The sequence below is a fragment of the Schistocerca cancellata genome, chromosome 2 (assembly GCF_023864275.1).
Source record: "Schistocerca cancellata isolate TAMUIC-IGC-003103 chromosome 2, iqSchCanc2.1, whole genome shotgun sequence".
Lineage (NCBI taxonomy): Eukaryota > Metazoa > Arthropoda > Insecta > Orthoptera > Acrididae > Schistocerca > Schistocerca cancellata.
The window spans coordinates 580,979,068-581,001,095 of record NC_064627.1 but is presented as its reverse complement, the minus strand read 5'-3'; the positions used below and the strand labels follow the sequence as shown (position 1 = coordinate 581,001,095).

Here is a 22,028-nt window from a genome sequence, read left to right as displayed (position 1 = left end):
GAAAAGTAGTATGTGAATATGGACTGGGGGTAAGGAATGAAAGAGGAAGCCGCCTGGTAGAATTTTGCACAGAGCATAACTTAATCATTGCTAACACTTGCTTTAAGAATCATGAAAAAAGGTTGTATATGTGGATGAGGCCTGAAGACAATGGAAGTTTTCAGAAAGATTATAAAATGGTAAGACACAGATTTAGGAATCAGGTCTTAAACTGTAAGATATTTCCAGGGGCAGATGTGGACTCTGACCACAATTCATTGATTATGAACTGTACACTAAAACTGAAGAACTGCAAAAACATAAGAATTTAAGGAGATGGGACCTGGATCAACTGAAAGAACCAAAGGTTGTGGAGAGTTTCAGAGAGAGCATTAGGGAACAACTGACAGGAACAGGGGAAAGAAACACAGTACAAGAAGAATGGGTAGCTTTGAGAGATGAAATAGTGAAGGCAGCAAAGGATCAAGTACGTAAAAAGACGAGGGCTATAGAAATCCTTGGGTAATGCAAGGGATGAAAGGAGAAAATATAAAAATGCAGTAAATGCAAAAAGGAATACAAATGTCTCAAAAACGAGATTGACACAAAGTCCAAAATGGCTAAGCAGAAATGGCTACATGAAAAATGTAAAGATGTAGAGGCACATATCACTAGGGGTAAGATAGATACTCCCTACAGGAAAATTACAATATCAAGAGCACAGATGGAAAACCAGTTCTAAGCAAAGAAGGAAAAGCTGACAGATGGAAGGAATATACAGGTGGTCTATACAAGGACGATGTACTTGAGGGCAATATTATGGAAATGGAAGAGGATGTAGGTGAAGATGAAATGGGAGATATGACAGTGTGTGAAGAATTTGACAGAGCACTGAAAGATCTCAGTAGAAACAAGGCCACAGGAGTAGACAACATTCCATTAGAACTACTGATAGCCTTGGCAGAGCCAGCTGTTGACAAAACTCTTCCATCTGGTGAGCAAGATGTATGAGACAGGTGAAACACCCTCAGACTTCAAGAAGAATATAATACTTCCAATCCCAAAGAAAGCAGGTGTTGACAGATGTGAAAATTACTGACCTACCAGCTTAATAAGTCACAGATGCAAAATACTGACATTAATTCTTTACAGACAAATGCAAAAACTGGTAGAAGCCGACCTTGGGGAAGATCAGTTTGGATTCCACAGATATGTTGAAACACAAGAGGCAATACAGACCCTACGACTTATCTTAGAAGATAGATTAAGCATTTGTAGACTTAGAGAAAGCTTTTGACAATGTTGACTGGAATACTCTCTTTCAAACTCTGAAGGTGGCAGGGGTCAAATACAGGGCGTGAAATGCTATTTACAATTTGTACAGAAACCAGACGGCAGTTATAAGAGTTGAGGGTCACGAAAGGGAAGCAGTGGTTGGGAAGGGAGTGAGACAGGGTTGTAGCCTATCCCCAATGTTATTCAACCTGTATATTGAGCAAGCAGTAAAGAAAACAAAAGAAAAATTTGAAGTAGGAATTAAAATCTATGAGAAGAAATAAAAACTTTGAAGTTTGCCGATGACAGTGTAATTCTGTCAGATACAGCAAAGGACTTGGAAGAACAGTTGAACGCAACGGACAGTGTCTTGAGAGGAGGATCAAAATGAGGATAATGGAATGTAGTATGAGGATAATGGAATGTAGTCAAATTAAATTGGGTGATGCTGAGGGAATTAAATTAGGAAATGAGACACAAAGTAGTAAATGAGTTTTGCCATTTGAGAGGCAAAATAACTGATGAGTGTCAAAGTAGGGAGTATATAACATGTAGACTGGCTACAGCGAGGAAAGCGTTTCTGAAGAAGAGAAATTTGTTAACAGCGAGTAAACATTTAAATGTCAGGAAGTCTCTTCTGAAAGCATTTGTATGGTGTGTAGCCACGTATGGAAGTGAATCATGGACAATAAGTAGTTTAGACAAGAAGAGAATAGAAGCTTTTGAAAGGTGGTGCTACAGAAGAATGCTGAAGATTAGAAAGGTCATTATTCACTGGTTGACAATGGCTGTGATGTGGGGTACAGTCAAGTGGTAGGTGCCCCAGGGATCAGTGTTTGGGACACTCCTGTTCGGCACTGAGCACTATGGGACTTAACTTCTAAGGTCATCAGTCCCCTAGAACTTAGAACTACTTAAACCTAACTAACCTAAGGACATGACACACATCCATGCCCGAGGCAGGATTCGAACCTGCAACCGCAGCGGTCGCGCGGTTCCAGACTGTAGCGCCTTTGCCACCCCGGCCGGCACACTCCTGTTCCTTATTTATATAAGTGATATGCCCTCTAGTATTATGGGTAACTCTAAAATATTTCTGTTTGCTGATGACACTAGCTTGGTAGTAAAGGATGTTGCGTGCAACACTGGCTTGGTTTCAAGTACTGCAGTTCATTATGTAAGTTCATGGCTTTTAGAAAATAATCTAATACTAAATCACAGTAAGACTCAGTTTTTACAGTTTCTAACACACAATTCAACAAAACCTGATGTTTTAATTTCACAGAATGGGCATATGATTAGTGAAACTGAACAGTTCATATTTCTAGGTGTTCAGATAGATAATAAACTCGTGGAAAGCCCATGTTCAGGATCTTGTTCAAAGACTTAATGCTGCCATTTTTACTATTCAAATGGTATCAAAACTGAGTGATAGTTTAACATGAAAATTAGTCTACTTTGCTTATTTTCATTCACTTATGTTGTACTGTATTATATTCTGGGGTAACTCTTCCCATTCTAAAAGGATATTTTTGGCTCAGAAATAGGCGGTTTGGGCATAAGCGATGTAAGTTCATGAACCTCTTGTTGACCCCTGTTCACGAGTCTGGGTATTTTGACATTGGCATCTCAATACATATATTCATTACTGTCATTTCTCTTTAACAATATTAGCTTATTCCTAAGAATAAGTAGCTTTCACTCAGTTAATATTCAACAGAAATCAAACCTGCATATGGATCAGACTTCCGTAACTCTTGTGCAGAAAGGTGTGCAGTATACTGCTGCATCCACTTTCAATAAGCTATCACTAGAATTCAAAAATGTTAGCAGTAATCCACACGCTTTCAAATCGAAACTGGAGAGTTTCCTCATAGGCCAATCTTTCTATTCTTTCAAGGAGTTACTTGAATAATTAAGCTAATTCTTGAGTGCATTTACCTAAACTTATGGCCTGACTCTTTTCAGGTTCATAAACATTTTATTTGTATCTGTTATTACTTTTATATTGTAATTTCATGTATTGACATGTTCCATGACCTTGGAGATTTGCTCCTCAATTTGGTCCTACAGAACTTGACATGTAAATAAATAAAAAATGGCTCAGTTAGGAGGGGTCAGCAACTTCAGACCCCTCCTAAAGCTGCTCAAGTTGAATGTTCGTGATCTGATTGTTAAGTGGAAATGTGAAGAGGCAACCACAGTTACACGAATACCAGGCAGATCTCATGTTCTGGCAGACAGAGATCATCTTCCATTGCGGAGGGTCTTTGCAAGAAATTGCTAGGAATCAGTGGAAGGAAGCACTCCTAAGTTCCAAAGTGCTACTAGCAGTTCAGCTAGCACAATGACTGTGCATAGGAAGTTAAAAAGAATGAGGTACAATGGTTGAGTAGCTTCTCATAAGCAACACATTTTTGTAATCAGTGCTAAGTGAAGCTTAAGAGGGTGTACAGTGTGACACCCCAGGATGGTGAATGAGTGGAAAGGTGTGAGCTATACGCTGTGGCAGTCTGATGGAAGGGTTTGGTTTCAGCAAATGCCAAGAGAAAACTATGTTGCATCATGTGTGGTGCCAACAATGAAGTACGGAGGAGTTGGTGTTACAGTACAGGGTATTTTTTGTGTTTAGGGTGCGGCCCCTTAATGCACTTAAGAAACCAATAAATGTGGAAGGATATGAACGTATTTTACAGCATTGTGTCTTGCTTACTGTAGAGGAACAGTTCACCAGACAGTGATTGTATTGTCATGACAATACATCCTGTCATATAGCAGCATCTGTGAAGCAATGGTTTGTGGGCAATAATGTTCCTGAAATGAACTGGCAAGCTCATAATCTCAATCTGAACCCAACGAAACAAATTCAGGGGCGACGCCTTTGGTTCATTTATCTCACTCAAACTGTGAGCTGTGCTTCCAAATCACAAGAAAAGCTACCAATCTTCTCCTATGCCGCCAGTTAGCAGAGTTAACAGAAAGCGGTCTCAGAATAATATAACACAAGTAATGAGGCTAAGATGAATACAAATTTCAAACACCTGCAATTTTTTTCGTTCCAAATCTACCAAATGCATTTCTGAGAGCATCTAGTCTGTGTCCAATACTGAAGCTCCTAGTAATTTCCTCCCTGAGTTTGCTGAATACTGCAGTATTTCCAAATTCAGTGTCAATAGAATAAACAACTTCTGTGGGCTCACATTTCTTACCAGCCATGGCCCAGAATCTATTAAGTGCAAAAATACATCTTACAGGTACTTCTGACCAGCAGATAATTCCACATATAATAGTGTGACAAAAATTGTTCCTATCCCTCTGTTACTAAATGTAAAAAAACTGAATGTATTAGGAACATTAGCAATTTACAACATAATAATCCAGATAGTATGGACTGGCAGCTAATTGGTTGTCAGGCTACTACACTTAAGGTGTGTGAGGAGTCCAGCAAAAATCTGTTTGTACTGAGCTGTGTTTACTATTCACAAATACCTTGCTTTCTTGAAAACATTTGGAAAGACTGTCAGCAAGGAAGCTAGTCTGTAATTGTCTACATTGCTTTCTTCTCCCTTTTAAATTGTTAGTACAAGCATTTTAATCTATCTAAAAATTAAGCACATCCGAAAGACACATTTGCACAGGTGCATTAGAACAGAGCGAATGTATGGTTCACTGACCTTCAATATACTTACTTAATATTTCATCATTTCTATGTTTGTCTTTACTCTTCAGTGATTCAGTAATTGATTCAAATGCTTCCTTGACTGTTTCTTGTCTCTGAGACTTCTTGTCTCTTGTGACTTTGGAAACTGACTTAAAAATCTGTATTGCAAGTCTACTCATATCACACAATACATTGTTTACTACCTTCAGAGATGACTGTGGCAATTTCTTTCAGTATTAATATTTTTGCATCATGATCCACCAAGCCATTACTAACTTTACTCACAGTGTGCTCCACAACTAATGAGAAGATAGCATCCATAACCATGCTACTGTTTCCCAGCATTCAAATTGTAAAAGTCAGGTAGATCAATTAACATAGCCAAAGAAATCACCCCACTAAATTAATTTGATGTTATTTTTAACATCAGAGTTCAGCTTAGTGTCAGTTCTTCAGTATGAACTGGAAAATTTGTAAAAAAAAAGTTTCCCTTGATAATTTGAAAACATTTGCACAATTCTCAATTATATGTTTTGCACTATGTTTTGTGAGTCACTATTTTATGAAAGAAACATCATATTTGACATAAATTCCCAATTTTCCCACCTGCAAATATAATGATTTGTTTTATTTTTCAAGTAAAATGAGGCTGCTGTACAAGTGTGTCCACGCCATCAGAAGTAAAAACTGAGATACTGAAACTCGGCTTTTCACAAATCTGTTGTTTTTTTATGTCTAACTATATTTTTGTGTCTCTCCTTCTTATGGGTTATGTCATTGTGGGCTTTGTTATGAAATATCTCAGGTGGGCAGATATGAAAAAATACAGGAAGCAGGATGACAATTTCTTTTAATTCTGAATGAACTTATGAGGAAAAAGCCATTGTTCGCCACTCTTCTATCCATGTAACATTACACATGTACCAAATTATGGGAGTTTTTTCATAAGCTACACAGAGAAGATATTAGTATGTGCTTGAAGATCAAATCAGGTAATTAATATATAAAGCACTGAAAGTGATTTCTGACTTTATTTATATGCATGGTGGCTAGGCCATATATTTTGTGATGTGTACATGCAGCCATAGGTGAGCTGGTGAACAGTTAGCAGACAAGGCCTCTAAATGGATGAGCACATTTTTGTTTTGCATATCATACGGAATGGTGACACGTAGAAAACAAATTTTTCTCCAACAAAAAGCCAGGAAGGAGTAGGCTTATGAGGGTTTTCTAGTTAGTGTTTTCACTAGCTCAGTACACTGTACAACAAGCTTGCATAGAAAATAATTAATAAAATGTTCATGTGATGAAGTTTTCAATGAATTTTGTAGTTTCCTGCTTTGGTAGCACTACAGTCTCGCAAGTGTGTAAGTTTTAAAAGAAAAACTGGTCTTATAAAAACTGGTCTTATACAGATTTGCCTACAGACATTCTCCTTACAAAGTGTCAGAATGTATTATTTATGGATTCTTCCATCACTTCTTGATAGAACAATTCCATATTGAGGGTTGAATAACACTTAGGTGGTTTTTTGTTCTACTGATTTTATCTTCAGATAACTACTGGCTATTGTTTACAAGGAGATTGTGTTCTTAAGAACCAAACATTCTGGACTAAGATACAACACACTTACATACGATCTTTAGTTGTGGTATTGTCTTTGGAATTGTCAAACGGGTCTTCTGACTTTTTGTTCTGTAAAACTATCCTTTAACATAATAAATTACATTTTATAGTTTGTCATAGTTTGTATGACAACAATTAGAATTATTTAAAATACACTTAATTACTGAATTACAATTTTTTGGTATTTGTTGTGAACAGTTGTACTGGACACTAATTGTTGGTTGTACAACAGTGATGTTTTCTTTGGGGGTTACATTTTGTTATTAGAAAAATTGTGCATTAATAAATACCAAATATTACATAGTTACAGTTGAGTTACAGTTAGGAATGTAAACACATAAGAGATATTACATTATTTAGGGGTGTGAATTTGTTTACTATTGGGACACTTTGTGGTTAGTAGCAGGTTTACTGTATTGTGTAAAGTTTAAGAGTGATGTGATCAGTCGAAATTGGTCATTTAGAACCATCTCGGGATTTAGGGCCAAGTGTTTATTAATTTCAAGTGCTTCTAGTAGGCTGAGTTTTCTGCCTTTGTTGGCTATATGTAGCACTTCTGTGTGTGTTAGATATTTGTGTCCTCCTTTGGGCATATGGTCAGCAAAGGTGGAGTCTGATTTATTTAATCTCCCTCCAGCTATGTTCACGTTCAGTCATCCTTGTTGATACGGCCTGGCCTGTTTGACTAATGTACAGTTTATTGCAGTCTGTATAGGTTATTTTGTAGACCCCACTGTAGCTTAGTTTATCTGTTTTGTCCTTGCTGTTGAATAGGAGATTAACTGTAGTGCCTTGTACATAAAATGATGTTTTATAATTTTGTGATTTCAGTGTTTTGGCTAGTTTGTCTGATAGCTTACCTAGATATGGAATAGTACACCAGTTGGTTTTTGGTGTGGTTTTTATTGCAGAGGAGGCATCAATGTAGGGCAAGATGTTTCTTCTTTGTTTCTTGTGCAGGATTTTGTCAACTAATTCAGGGCCGTAGCCATTGTTATATGCAATATATTTAGTGGTGTCTACTTCTGTTTGGAAATTCTGTTTTGGCACTGGTATGGATGTGAGGCGACGTACCATGGAATGGAAGTATGCATGTTTGTGTATTACCAAGTGTTGTTAACATGAGGGTATTACTGTGTCTGTTGTGGGTTTTCTGCAAATTTGGAAAGTACGTGTATTTTTGGTGATATCTACGTTAAGGTCTAAAAAGTTAATTGATTTTTCACCTATCTCCATGGTGAATTGTATACTTTTGTGTTGTGAATTTAGATGTTCTAGGAGTGTGTTCAGTTGTCTGTTGGTACCTGCCCACATACACAGTACATCACCTACATATCTGTACCAGTATTTAATATTATTACTGAGGGGTTCATTTTCGAGGAACTGTTTTCTGAAATTGTCCATGAATATTTCAGCTAAGAGGGAACTGAGAGGGGACCCCATTGCCAATCTTTGTAGCTGTTTGCAAAGGGTACCTTCAAATTGGAAATAATTTTGTTTCAGACATGTTTAGGTGGCAAAATTTATGTCTTCTACTTGTACTAGGTTGACACCTACTCTGTATAATAGTTCTGTCAAAATATCAAGGCATTCTTGTGTACCTATGTTTATAAATAAGCTGCTTATGTCAAAGGATACTAATTTTGCACTATTTGGTATTTGAAGGTCTTTAATTTTGTTGACAAGGTCCACTGAGTTTACAATTCCCAACTTACATTTGAATTTTGTTTTGGTTTTGACACAGGAATGTAATTCTTTGGCAGTTTTGTAGTTTGGTGCAGTGTACATTGAGACAAGTGATCTTAGAGAATGTGTAGTTTAGGGAGTCCAGACAGTTTAGGAGCTATTGGATTCATGTTGATCAAATATTTAGCTTCATAATCGTGTATTATACTTTTGCAGGACTTGGTTAAGTTTTTAATTTCTTCATTAAAGGTTTTTGTGTGGTCTTTGTTAAGGACACAGTAGATATTGGGTGTGAGTAGTAGTTTCACTTTTACAACATATTTACTTTTGTCCAGGAGGACCAAGGTATTACTTTTATTTGCTCTTGTAGTAATTGTTTTGTTTTGGGCGATTTTCTTCTTTAGGTTATTCAGTGTGTTGCGGTCACTAGATTGAGTTTTAGTAATGTTACACTCCAACCATTTTTGTATTTCAAGCCTTGCTATGTGTCTGGTTGCAATGTCGTTATTTATATTGTGTTCTATATCAACTTCTAATACATCTAACTGCTTAGTGGAAGGTTTATGATGAGGAGCAAATCTGAAACCTTTTGCTAACACTTCGATTTCCTTTGTGGACATGACTCGAGTGTAACACTACTAAAACTCAATCTAGTGACAGTTAAAAATAAAATACTGACTATTTCAAAGCAGAGAACTTCATGTAATTCAAGCCACTTTAGCACAGAAATCTAACCAAAGAAACAAATATGTTAAAACAAGGTTATCCTTAATTGCTGACCACGAAGAATAATAATGGAATCTATGCTAAACATAAACTAGCAGTGTCATTACAACTTATTGCTATGAACACTTATAAACATAAGGAGGCAGTTATACAGATATTCTATTCTTCATACTGAATATAGATTACTTTTCACATTTATATGATGTTCAAAGCAGCTACAGGAGATGTTCAAAGTGTCCACCATTGCATTCAGAACATAGCTCTGTCCTTCTAAACTGTGACAGTTGCATGTGTTCGAAAATCTGCAGATACCCTGGATCATATTTGCAACAGCTACTACCACATTCTTTCTTGGGTTATGTCACTGGGAATACACGTGGTCTTTCATTTGGCTCCATAATCAGAAGTTACAGGGTGTGAGATCAGAAGATAAGGCTTGGCATAAAATGGCTCCATTACATCCAGTCCACCTCCCAGGGCAATATCCATTCAAGTAGCGAGCCATATGATGTGCTGCGGCACTGTCATTAAGCAGCCACATATTCTTTCATATTGCCAGGAGTAAATCCTCTAGCAAATCAGGAAGAACAGTCCGACATCCAGGCAGTTCAAATGGTCCATGTAGGCAACCTTTAAGATGAAGTGTGGGGTTTTGCCAGCCTAAATACGGCAATTGCATTGACTGAAAATTCCACTTATGGTAAATGTTTCTTTGTCTATTGCTTGTACTCTACTGAGGAGTTGTTGAGCTGTGGCTTGTTGGTTCAGAATGCTCTACGGCATTGAAAATTAAGATCTGGCTTCAGTTTCTGCAGAGGCTGTACATAGAAGGGATACAGTAATTGTTCACATACTGTACTCCACACAAACCACCGTGACAGTTGGTGTGCAGCTAATCTCAGAGTACTTGCACTTGGTGAGCATCCCATAGAATACGGAACTTTGCCAGCCACTGAAACTGTCCTGCGACATTGCAACTTATGAGCATTGATGATCATAGATGTAAAGTCACCTTTCTCTTTCAAATGACAAGCTAGTGACAAATGTTCCGTCAGGAAAACATGTGGCACACACATGAGCAGCAGCAGCAGAATTCTGATGTTCTTGACCATAAATCAAAGCCATATTGGTCAATTCATCGTTTTTATACTCCATTGTTTTGCGTCAACCATAGCATCTAAATGACTGAGTGCTTACAGTCTACGACAGTGCACTGCAGCAATGTGCTCTATTAGAACACACAGTACCAACAACATTACCATATTTCACAGAGGTTTCCAGTAATAAGTTGTAATGACACCTTCAGTTTAGTTTTTAGTGTAGAGTCCATTAGTAACCATTATAATCAACAACTGTGAATAACTCTGTATTGATGAATTCTTGCTCTTTAAATTCTTTTAGCTGTTATACATTTGAGCTGTGAAAATTATGCTGGCAGATACCATTTTAAATATTAGTAACAAATATAAGCTCATTAATGAGTGTTAAAACAAAGGAGGTAGCATATGCTAACTTCCTAAATTATTAATATGACTGACCTGTTGCAGAATATTGGAAAGTCACAAATGCAATATAAATAACTGAAGGAGTAAAGTTAACTACTCAGCAACCCAATGACGGCACATAAAGAAGACAGAGATCATCATTAAGGTGTTGGGAAACATTCTTCCTCAGAACTAACAGACTAACAAATGCATGCATGTATGTGTGCATGCATGGAGATGAACACACATATACAAGGTGTGATCAAAAAGTAATGGGATTTTTTTAATTTCACAGGGTTCACAATTCCAATTTTCAAATTTTTTTAAAATCTTGTTGATGCACTTGTTCCTGACGTACATATGTATTTTCAGCTGCTTTGAATATCTAGTTTACTGTTGACGGTTGGAAAGGTTATACCTGTTTTCAAGTGTTCAGCGAATTTTTACTTTTGAAAAAGGTGGATCAAAGAATCTGCATCAAATTTTGTTTGAAAAATGACATATAAAGAACAGCACCACATTTGAAATGTTGACTACGACTTTTGGGCAATCTACTATGAGTAACAAAAGGGATTATGAGAGGTATAAAGTTTCAAAGAGGGTCACGAAGTCACTGAAAACTATGACTAAGCTGGACATCCTAGCACATCAATTACTGTTGGCAATGTGGAAGTGGTAAAGAAAATGGTTCTGGGAATTCACCAAATCGACCATCAGAGAGGTTGCTGATGTTGGCATATACTTTGGCTTATGCCAAGCATTTTTTTCGGGTGTTTTGGGCAAGAAATGTGTAGCAGCGAAGTTTGTTCCAAAATTGTTGATTTTTGACCAAAAACAATGTCACATAGACATCACTCAGAAATTGCTAAATGAAGCCAACAATGATCCAGAACTTCTAAGAAAGGTTTTAACAGGTGACAAAATGTGTAAACAGATCCGACATCAAAACCAAGGCCCAGTCGTCCCAACAGAAACTGCCTGAAGAGCTAAGACCAAAAAAAAAAAAATTGAACAAATTCAATCACATGTGAAGGTTGTTCTCACTGGTTTCTTCAATTACAATGAGATAGTGCATCATGAGTCCTGCATTATACTCACATAGTCAATAAGGAATACTACCTGAAAGTTATGCACCATTTGCACGAAGCAGTCCGAAGAAAACAACCAGAATTGTGGTGAAACCACACATGGAAATTTATCATGACAATGGTCCTGCTCACACCTCAATGCTTCTTCATTGTTTTTTGGCAAAACACAAGACCATTATGTTACGTCAGTCACAACATTCACAGGACATGGCCCACTGTGATGACTTTCTGTTCCTAAGGCTGAAGAGAACTGAAAATACGTCATTTCGCCACCACTGATGAGATAAAAACAGAATCACTGGATTAACTGTACACCATGATGAACAGTAAGGTCCAGAAGTGCTTCCAAGATTGGAAAAAATTGTGGCACAAATGTTGACAATGATGATGAATAAATAAAGAATCTTTACGAAAAACAAAAATTCCCATTACTTTCTGATCACACCTTGTACATTACATGCACAGTTACATTGTCTCAGTGCTGCAGTTCAACTGCTGTCAGAGGTTAAGTAGGGTTGAGTGAGGAAGAGGAACAAGGAAGGTGGGAGGGGAAGAGAGGGATTACCTAATATGCAGCAACCAGTCGCAAAATCATGTTTTATTTATTCACTTTTGCAAAAGTGATTTTGTGACTGGTTACTGTCGCTGCACAACTTGGGAACCACATGGTGCCCATCATTCATGACATAATAATTTCAAGATTTCATGTCGTTTGTTGTCTTAACTCTAAGGAAGATCACTGCCCAACGATTACTGATAATCTCAATCTCTTGTCAATTAATGCCTCAATTATATGGAAAGTGGTTCTCTTAACTCCTTCCACTGTTTGTATTTCACAAATGATTTTCCAGTATCTTATTCATATACACTTATCAGAAACAGGTGAAGTAAAATGGGTCAGAACACAAAGAACTAAAATAGGAACTGAATAAGATAAGATCTAAAAGCAGATGCTGCTCTAGGTATGAAGGTGTCAATAAAGTTATAACAGCATTTTTTTTTATGTTAAGGGGAGCTGGAATGATGAAAATGACAAGATTAACATTTTTTTCATTATAAAATTATTTGGAATTTTCTGAATAAAACAAATCAAGTTTCACCCTTCTAACTGAATCCTACGTGTGTTTTTTATCACTGCAAAGTTGACGCACTGCGTAAATGGTTGTAGCGACTTGGTGTGTCACCTCTGACAGCACCACTCACTGGCTGCAAGCAGGGTATCTTTGCGGAATTAGACAGTGTTTTGTTTTCCAATGTTGTATGGCTTTATCTCTGTGACAAGTGACTGTTCATATCAGTAAACATAAACGCTATACCATGGGTGTTGACTTGTGGAGTTTGTTTTGTGTTGTTTAGCTGTTCAATTTGCACATTTGATGAATTTTGCTCGTACCTGTCTTATGTATTTGGTTTGTGGATATCAGTATGTCCAGTTTCAGCAATCGAGTGTTTAAGAAAAGGCACAATGAGTGGAAGAAGAAATCTTTTGTTGTTTCGAAGGGAGATGCTGCTCAGACTGCTTCACCGACTACTCCAAATGAATGTGATAGAACTTCTCCCAGCAAGAAACTTTGTGAGAGCAGAGAAAAATTTGAAAACTATGAAAGTGACAGTAATGATGTGAATGAAATAATTAACATTTCCTTGCTCTCTAATATTTTGAAACATGATGTATTATGCCAAGTTTGCAAAGAAAGAGGACTGGAATTGAAAATAACTTTACATATTGGTTTGGCATGTAAAATGTTGCTGAAGTGTAACAAATGTGCTGCAGAAATTTCATTTTCTAATTCTAACAGTATTCCTTGTAGTGGTAATAGTGGATAGAAGGTGTATGATATAAATGTTAGGCTAGTGTATTGGCCTGTGTTGCATTGGCAAGGGCAGTGCTGTAGGGACAATGTTATGTGGAATTATGAACTTGTCAAAACCACCAACCAAATTTGGATTTTATAATGAATTGGAGGGATCTTCTGCTAAAGATATTGCTCAAGCAACAATGAAGAATGCAGTTGAAGAAGCTGTGACAGATAATGATAATTGTAGAGATTTAACTGTTGCTTTAGATGGATCACAGCAACGTAGAGGTCATAAATCTCTAAATGGAGTTGTGACAGCTACCAGTGGAGACAGTTGCAAAGTAATTGATGTTGCTGTTCTCTCAAAATATTGTAGATGTATGGTCAATACCAAGGACGAACACAGTGAAAGTTGTGAAACAAATTTTCAAAGCACGAGTGGAGCAATGGTAGTAGAGGGAGTGAAAGCAATTTTTTCCAGATCACAGGAGTGGTATAATGCATGATACACTATCTAGCAGATGGTGATTCTAAGGGATATAAAGCTGTAGAGGAATTCAAACCTTATGGCAATCATATTCACATTAAGAAACAGGAGTGCATTGGACATGTGCAGAAGCGCATGCGGACTTGCTTTAAAGCAGACATTAGGATCCCAGAAGCTTAGTGATGGTAAGACCCCTGGAGGAAGAGAAAGATAGACAGATGAAGCAATTGGTAGATTGCAGAGGTATTGTGGGTGTGCAATTAGGCAAAATACAAGAAGCATTGAGCATATGAGGAGAGTAGTATGTGCATTATTTTTTCATACTGCATCAACAAATGAGCACATACAATATGCACTGTGCCCCACAGGTGATGTCTCATGGTGTAAGTACCAATCAGGAAAGGAATATGCCCATAAAAACAGTTTGCCAAATGCTGTAATTGATGTAATTAAGCCCATATTCAGAGATTTATCACAGCCAAGTTTATTGAAAAAGTGTTTACATGGGAAAACACAAAATCCAAATGAAAGTGTAAATAATTTAATTTGGATTAGGATTCCCAAAAGAGTGTTTGTACAGATAAAAACATTGCATTTTGGAGTGTATGATGCAGTGGCAACATGCAATGAAGGAAACATTATCAAATGTGATGTGCTGAAACGTTTAGGCTTCCAACCAGGACACAACACCATTTCCACAATGTGCCTAATTGATGAAGAAAGACTAAGAGGTGCATGAAGAAGAGACAAAAGGCTACAACATGCCAGTGAAAAGGAAACTAACACTGGAGAAAGAAGAGGATGCTGATAATCCATCATATGGGGCAGAAATGTATTAAGGGGGCTAGGACGTCAAATGGGCCGACTTGGAGCAGGAGAGGCACCACAGGCATTTTAATTTCCACTGTCTATACTTTTACAAGTAAATTCATAAAACTTTGTCAGCATGACCAGGAAGGATTCAGGATTCACACTCGTAGCAGTGGAAGTTCAAAAACACAACAAAATAATTTGTTTTTACATGTGAAATTTCATCATTTTTTCACTTACTATTGGCTGCATTTGTTGCTATAGATACACTTTTCTTCATAAGTAAGAGAGACTGTTTGATGAATTTTGCACAGCATACAAACCATACTTATAGGTGTCAAACTCTAGAATCTATTTAATTTATGAAAAAATTAATGAGCCGTTACGTTTTAAACTTTATGTTTAGAAAAAAATCTAATTTTTTAGTTAATTATCTCAATTTTTACCACAGTTTTTAATAGATTTGGGAAATTCTAGAGTTTCATACACCTGTAAGTATGGTTTGTATGCTGTGCAAAATTCATCAAAGAATCTCTCTTACTTGTGAAGAAAAATGTACCTATAGTAACAAATGCAGCCAACAGTAAGTGAAAAAATGATGAAATTTCATATCTAAAAAAAATCTATTTTGTTATGTTTTTGCACTTCCACTGCTATGAGTGTGAATCCTGACTCCTTCCTTGTCATGCTGACAAAGTTTTCTGAATTTATTTGTAAAAGTATAGACAGTAGAAAATAAAATGTCCTGTGGTGCCTCTCCTGCTCCAAGTCGGCCCGCTTGATGTCCTACCCCCCCCCCCCCCCCTTAAAAAACTTTGGAAGCCATTTCCTGTAACTTTAAAATTTTCATCTTTGAGGAACATTTTCTCAAAAACTGCTAACAGAATATCAATGAAATTTATACACAATATTGTTTATTACTTTTCCTTCATTTTTATAACAAATTGTAAAAAATATTGTACAATTCAAGAGATATAGAAGAAAAAGTGTAAAATTTTAGAGAAAAAAATAAGAATCTGTTTGAAAAAATTGTAAAACAAAAACCAATAAATATTTCTTAACATGTCATTATAACTTTGTAGAGAAATATTCACTGAACATGTAGTCCAAATTTCAGAGCAATATGTTTAATGGTTTTAGAAAAAATGTTCCTTCTATTTGCTAAAATTAACATGGAGGAGATGGATCGTTCCATCTCCCCTTAAATGAAAGAATGCTCCATATGAGTTACAGAATCTCAATATATAAATATTTATATTCTGAGTTTGTACAACCACTACACAGAGAGGAAATCCTTTATAGTGATCAAAATATACACAATAAGGAGTAGCAAGTAACTCAACTTTATGTGTGTGACAGACTAGATAACTTTGGTTCTCCTGGACATATGAAACTAGAAATAAACATTCTGAACATGAATATATTGTGTGCACCTTCTCTCCTAAAACAAATCAGTCTGTGGCTATATCAGGCAAAAGTATCTACAAAAAGCACACATTTATGTTATATATTCAAATAAAAGGATCTACATCAAAAAAATTACTGTAGAAGAGCTCTCAGGAGAGAATTTTGTAAAATTCTGACAGGTTTTGTCAGTTGGCTAGGCATTTCATGCAAAGGTTGAGTGCAGTTCATTAATTTAAAATGTTTACCCACTTATTGTACTTATGACCCTTCCCGGTTGTTCAGAACATATGATGTTCCTTACTGCCTTTTCATTATAAAATTTTCCTTCTCTTTAATGCTGAATAATTCACATAATTGTCAGGCATGGTGGTCTAGTGGTAAAGCACTTGACCGGAAACCAGGATATCATCAGACCAAACCCTGCCTGGACTACGGAAATTTTCAGTCTGCCTTTAATCTAACCTTCAACTCTCAATTGTGTGAGGAGTCACCAGGAATGACTTGATTCAGATTCCACAGTAAATTGTATGTTCCCTTTTTCTCCAGATGGATAACTGGGGTAGATTAGGGAGACATCATGGCCAAAGCAGAATCCAATTAAAAGTCTTGCATTTGACCATTGAACCACAAAATATTAATTAATATTAATATTAATAATATTTATGGAATTGTAAGAAAATTGAGTGGTGTGGAATATTTAAAAGTGACAATATTTTAACCATACTGTATCAGTCCGTTTCTTTACATTCGGAGATAACTGGATGATAATGAAGGAGGATACTGTCAAAATCACACTGAAGAGAGTCAAATGGCTTTTTTTGGCTTCATCCAATATGCTCTTTAAATTCACAACCAAAAATAGAGTAATATTGTTTCTAGTCCAGATAATAATCTTTTGCTGATGTTATTACAGACAGACAGCAAAAGATGAAATTTAGTCTACTGAAATGAACAGTGGGAGAAAAATTTACAAATCACGTTTTAAGCTTCTTGGGAAATTAAAAACATGCAGTATCTTCATAGTACAAGGTGTCCCATTCAAAACCCCCTGATTTCAAAGACACAGTAGACACAACAATGAAAAATGCACCACACTGTAGAGCATCTCAAAGAATTTATTTATTTATCAACATTATACCTCTACATGTGAACCATTTGTAGCACGAAGAATATTGAATCTATATTCAATTTCTTGCCAAGTTCTTTGTAACATTTCCTCTGTTATTGTTGCAATCGCATTAGTGATATGATGTCGCAATGTAGGAATATTGTCCACTTTGGTCGCATACATGCAGTCCTTCATGAATCCCCACATGAACAAATTAAGTGGCATAATGTCAGGTGAACGCGATGGCCAGGCAATGGGTCCTCCGTGTCTGATCCAACTATTGGGAAATTTCCTATCCAGTAACTTGTGAACAGCCATTGACCAATGCGGCGTAGCTCCAACTTGTCGAAAAATGATGTTGGGTTGCAAGTCTTGTATCTGAGGGTACACAAACTGCTCCAACATGTCCAGATACACTGACCCATTCGCTGTTTGTTTTGCAAAGAAGAACGGTCCAACAATCCTGTTGTGCATTACCCGCACCAGATGTTTAGTTTAAGGGCTATCACGAACATCTTTAATGACAATGTGCAGATTTGGCGAACCCCAAATCCAAACATTATGCCTATTAACCCTTCCTGATAGATGAAAGGTTGCCTCATCTGAGAATAAACATCTTTCCAGGCATCCATATCAATATGCTGCAGTATATCCGCAGCAAATTGTTGTTGGTGTGGTTTGTCGTTTGGCATCAGTTGTTGTAGAATTTGCACTTTGTAAGTACACATATGAAGATGCTGGTGAACTACCTGATGCAATGTTGATCGAGGTACATCAAGTTACCTAGATGCTTGATGAATTGACTTATGTGGGCTTCTGAGAAACGTTTGTCTGATGTCCTCCACTGTCTCTTCTGAAACTCCATAACGTGTACCGCCAGAATATTTCAGAACACTTCCTGTCGCCAGAAACTTCCTATACCATTCCTTAATTGTTTTCACATCAAGTGGATCACATTCACACACATGATGATAATTTCTTTGCACAGTAATCGGCGATTTTGTTTCTGCAAACCACACTACTCATTGCGCGCGCTGCTGTGGAGTCACCATTTTCACTTCATGAGACCATTCTGTAGTCTGATGACGATACATGGCACTTCTGACATGGGAATATAAATTCTTTGAGATGCTCTACAATGTGGTGTATTTTTCATTGTCTTATCTACTGTCGTTTTTCTCTCCTGGGTCCTTGAAATCAGGAAGGTTTGAGTGGGACACCCTGTATTATTAGTTGGAGAAAAAACTGGCATTGTTATATTTTTTGAGAAGCACATTAGCAACACATTAAAAAAAATTCAAGCATATTAGTATATAGTAAACATTATTTTGTTGTACATAAACCAATATGACAACTTAGAGCTTATCAAATTATATAATTTTCACAGTAATGCTTACGTTGTTAGTATATTAAATAATGAGGCAATATTCTGATTATCATCACTACCAGCATAAAATTTGTGATGTCGGTCAGTCCTAAGCACATCCTTACGAACCATACTTGTAACGTAAGCCAGTTCATCGGTTACCTGTAACACCAGGTCAGTGTCATTAGGAACATTTTTAAAAATTTTACCAATATCAACAGTAATTTTATGTTTTACATTATATATCTTCTGAAATATTTCAATATTTTTCTTGACAGGTTAACATTAATGAAAAAAACTGTAGCAAAGAATTAAAAATGTAATAGGAGCACTATTATGTTTTCTATACATAAATGATCTGGTGAACTGGGTGGGCAGAGAGCTGCAGTTGCCTGTTGATGACAGTGTAGTGTTCAGGAAGGTGACGAAGTTTAGTAACTGTAGGATACTACAAGACTATTTAGACAAAATTTCTAGTTGGTATGATGAATGAAAGCTGGTTCTAAATTTAGAAAAATGTAAGTTAACATGGATGAACAAGAAAAACAAACTCATAATGTTCGGCCAAAGCATTAGTAGTGTCCTGCTTCCAACAGTCACGTTCTTTAAATATCTGGGTGTAATACTACAAAGCAATATGAAACGGAACAAGCATGTAAGAAATTATGGCAGAGAAGATGTACAGTTTATTGTGAGAGTTTTGGGGTAAGAAATTATGGCAGAGAAGATGTACAGTTTATTGTGAGAGTTTTGGGAAAGTGGCGTTCACCTGTAAAGGAGACCACATACAGGATGCTAGTCTGACCTATTCTTGAGTACTTATTGAGTGTTTGGGATCCACATCAAGGCAGATTAAAGGAAGACATTGAAGCAATTCAGAGGTGGGCTGCTAGATTTGTTATCAGTAGGTTTGAACAACATACCAGTGTTTCAGAGATGCTTCGGGAACTCAAATGGGATCATGTATGAGAAAAAGTACCACCACTGCTGTATCTTGAGAATGTCTTTATTGTCTCACAGGACTAGTTTCAGCGGCACATTACTGCCATCTTCAGGCTCCACCACTGCCAAAAGCATATTAGATTTCCTTGGTGCATTTATTGTGAAGTCTTTGTTACCAGCACACATGGGCTAGCTTTCCTTAGGAGTCTCCACACGACACTGTGTTGTCTCCAATGGGAGGGGAGGAGGGCAGGGCAAGGTGGATACAATGGAAGCCCTCACATGACTGTGGATTCTTCCTCAAACATTTCTGACACAAACTGAGAGAACCTGGCAAATGGGAAGGCACAAGTCACGTGCAAGGTATGGGATACATTGTCAGGCAGTAGGTTTCTGTAATATTCATTGGTGTGAGAAAGAGGCAGATATATCAGAGGCCCATTTATCCTCTGTAAACACCCTCCCTATCCACAAATACTTTCATGAATTGTCTGAAGAGTACTCTACGATGTGCAGTGTGCATAGATACACAAGTGAGGCAGTAGCTCTAGAACCTCTAACAAAGTAGTAGTGCTGGATTGTGTAACTGCTCCTCAGTTGTTGAATTGGTGCTCTGATGTACTGTGGCTTATCTATTCACTGTCACAATTCATAATACTTGATGGAAGCTCCTCTAATTAAAATGTAATTGCACACAGCACTTTACACCAGAGGCAGTTATTTTACCTATATCATACAACAGCCACGTAAAAGCCAGTGCTTGCATGACTTCACAGATGGCCATAAATATTAGTTCAACTGAGCTTATATTGGGCACCTTGTGCCATCCTGCACTTGACCGTCATATTGATGACTCGTTCAAGCTCTAATGATATCCTTGTAATATGACACTCTAAACTTTTCAATTTGTCATGATAATAGGATCAACTACCATCTGCTTGCTTTTCATCTCCTCCCCCTCCCCCTCCTCCCCCGCCCACAGTACTTGTCGATTGCATCAACTTAGAAGCTTCTATTTCGTACAGAGTGGTGCGACTGCATATCTCAGCATGCGACATAAATTGCCAGGCGATAAACGTAAATCACTCCGACCTACCCTACCCACTTTAGAATCACTACTTGAAGGGAAAAAAAGACACACACAGTTCTACAACCTACAGTTTCCTTAATAATGTGTTATAATTGTAGTTCTCACACCTAAAATGCAGTAATAGATCTCAAGCAGGCATTAAACTGGAACACACAAAAAAACATGTATTTGCTGATGATATCTTAGCTAGTTAAAAATACCATGCAACCATACTAGGACAACTTACTGAAATGAGATTAGCTATGGTATATAGTTTTTTCTCACAGAACACTACACACTATAACATTAGATCATAAAAGTCTACATCTTGGTCACATGCTTCTTTATTAAACTGATACTGGTTTTGGTTTTGCAGCCATCATCAAATCTAGCAATTACTGCACCAATACAAAGGTATGTAGCCAGTACATGACTGTACTGATGATGTGCTTACAAGTCACTGCTGTATTTGTGATATTTGATGATGGCTGCAAAGCTAGAAACTTATCAGTTTTAATAAAGAAGCATACATATAAACCACTCAAAGTTCAGTGGCCACCTGAATATCTACCACCACACTCCCCTCACCCTGCCACTTGTACAGACAATTTTAACAGGTATCGTGCAATGTGAAAAGCTACCACCCATGATCAGAATGTTATTGTACTTGCAGAATTGGCTGAAGAAAACAGTTTAAGCCTCATTTTTTTATGCAAAAGATAAGGGCACATTCAGGTCTGCTGCATGGAGCAGAGATTACAACCCAGGTCTTTACTTCTTATCACAAAATTCTCAAAACCAGCCTCTAAATATGTGCAGAATAGTTCTATATGACTTTCCAAACAGCCAACACCAACCAGTCGTTTATGAAGTGAAGTTTAAGATTTTGGTTATTTGATCTGTTTCTAAATAAAAATAAAATTTCAAATGAGCAAACTGGCAAACATTCTCCAAAGGACTTGATAAAGCTATCAGCTGGATACCAGCTTCATCTGAAAATTATGAATGATTTGTTGGTGCTGTAATCTTGTCTGCAAAGAAATTTATACCAACTGGCTACCATAACGAACATATATCTGGGCGGAGTTATGAATTCGCAGAACTTTATGAGTCATATACCGTGGATGGCAAGATCCTGGTCTAGCTCATGAACTGACGCAAAAACTGAATGAATCAAGAAGAGAGAAAGGGATCAAAACAAAAACTGAGTTGGATTTTAAGAAACCAAGTTGACAGTCCTGGAGAATGGTGAAGAAGTTCGGTGGAAGTAGCCCAACAATTCATGCAGATTACTCAGTGACATCAGACCAAATAGCAAACAGAATTGTTTCACTCTTGAAAGCTCCATGAGACAAAAAACATACAAGAAAAATAAAAAAGGAAATTCATAGCATTTGACAAATAACATCTGCCGGTACACAATTCCCTCGGGACTTCACACTGAAGAAACTACAAACATCTTTTCAGGATGTAAAGATAGACAAGTAATATGGTTTTGATGGGATGCACTCAAAT

The 22,028-nt window shown here is 37.0% G+C and overlaps 1 protein-coding gene across 1 annotated transcript in view; it reads right to left on the bottom strand.

Moving 5' to 3' along the window:
• The window catches only part of LOC126162192 (uncharacterized), a 112,292-nt gene that overhangs the window by 20,865 nt on the left and 69,399 nt on the right, over positions 1-22,028 (bottom strand). Inside the window, exon 6 of the mRNA XM_049918520.1 lies at positions 18,534-18,664. Coding sequence (XP_049774477.1) covers positions 18,534-18,664 — 131 coding nt within the window. The remainder of the gene's footprint in view (positions 1-18,533; positions 18,665-22,028) is intronic.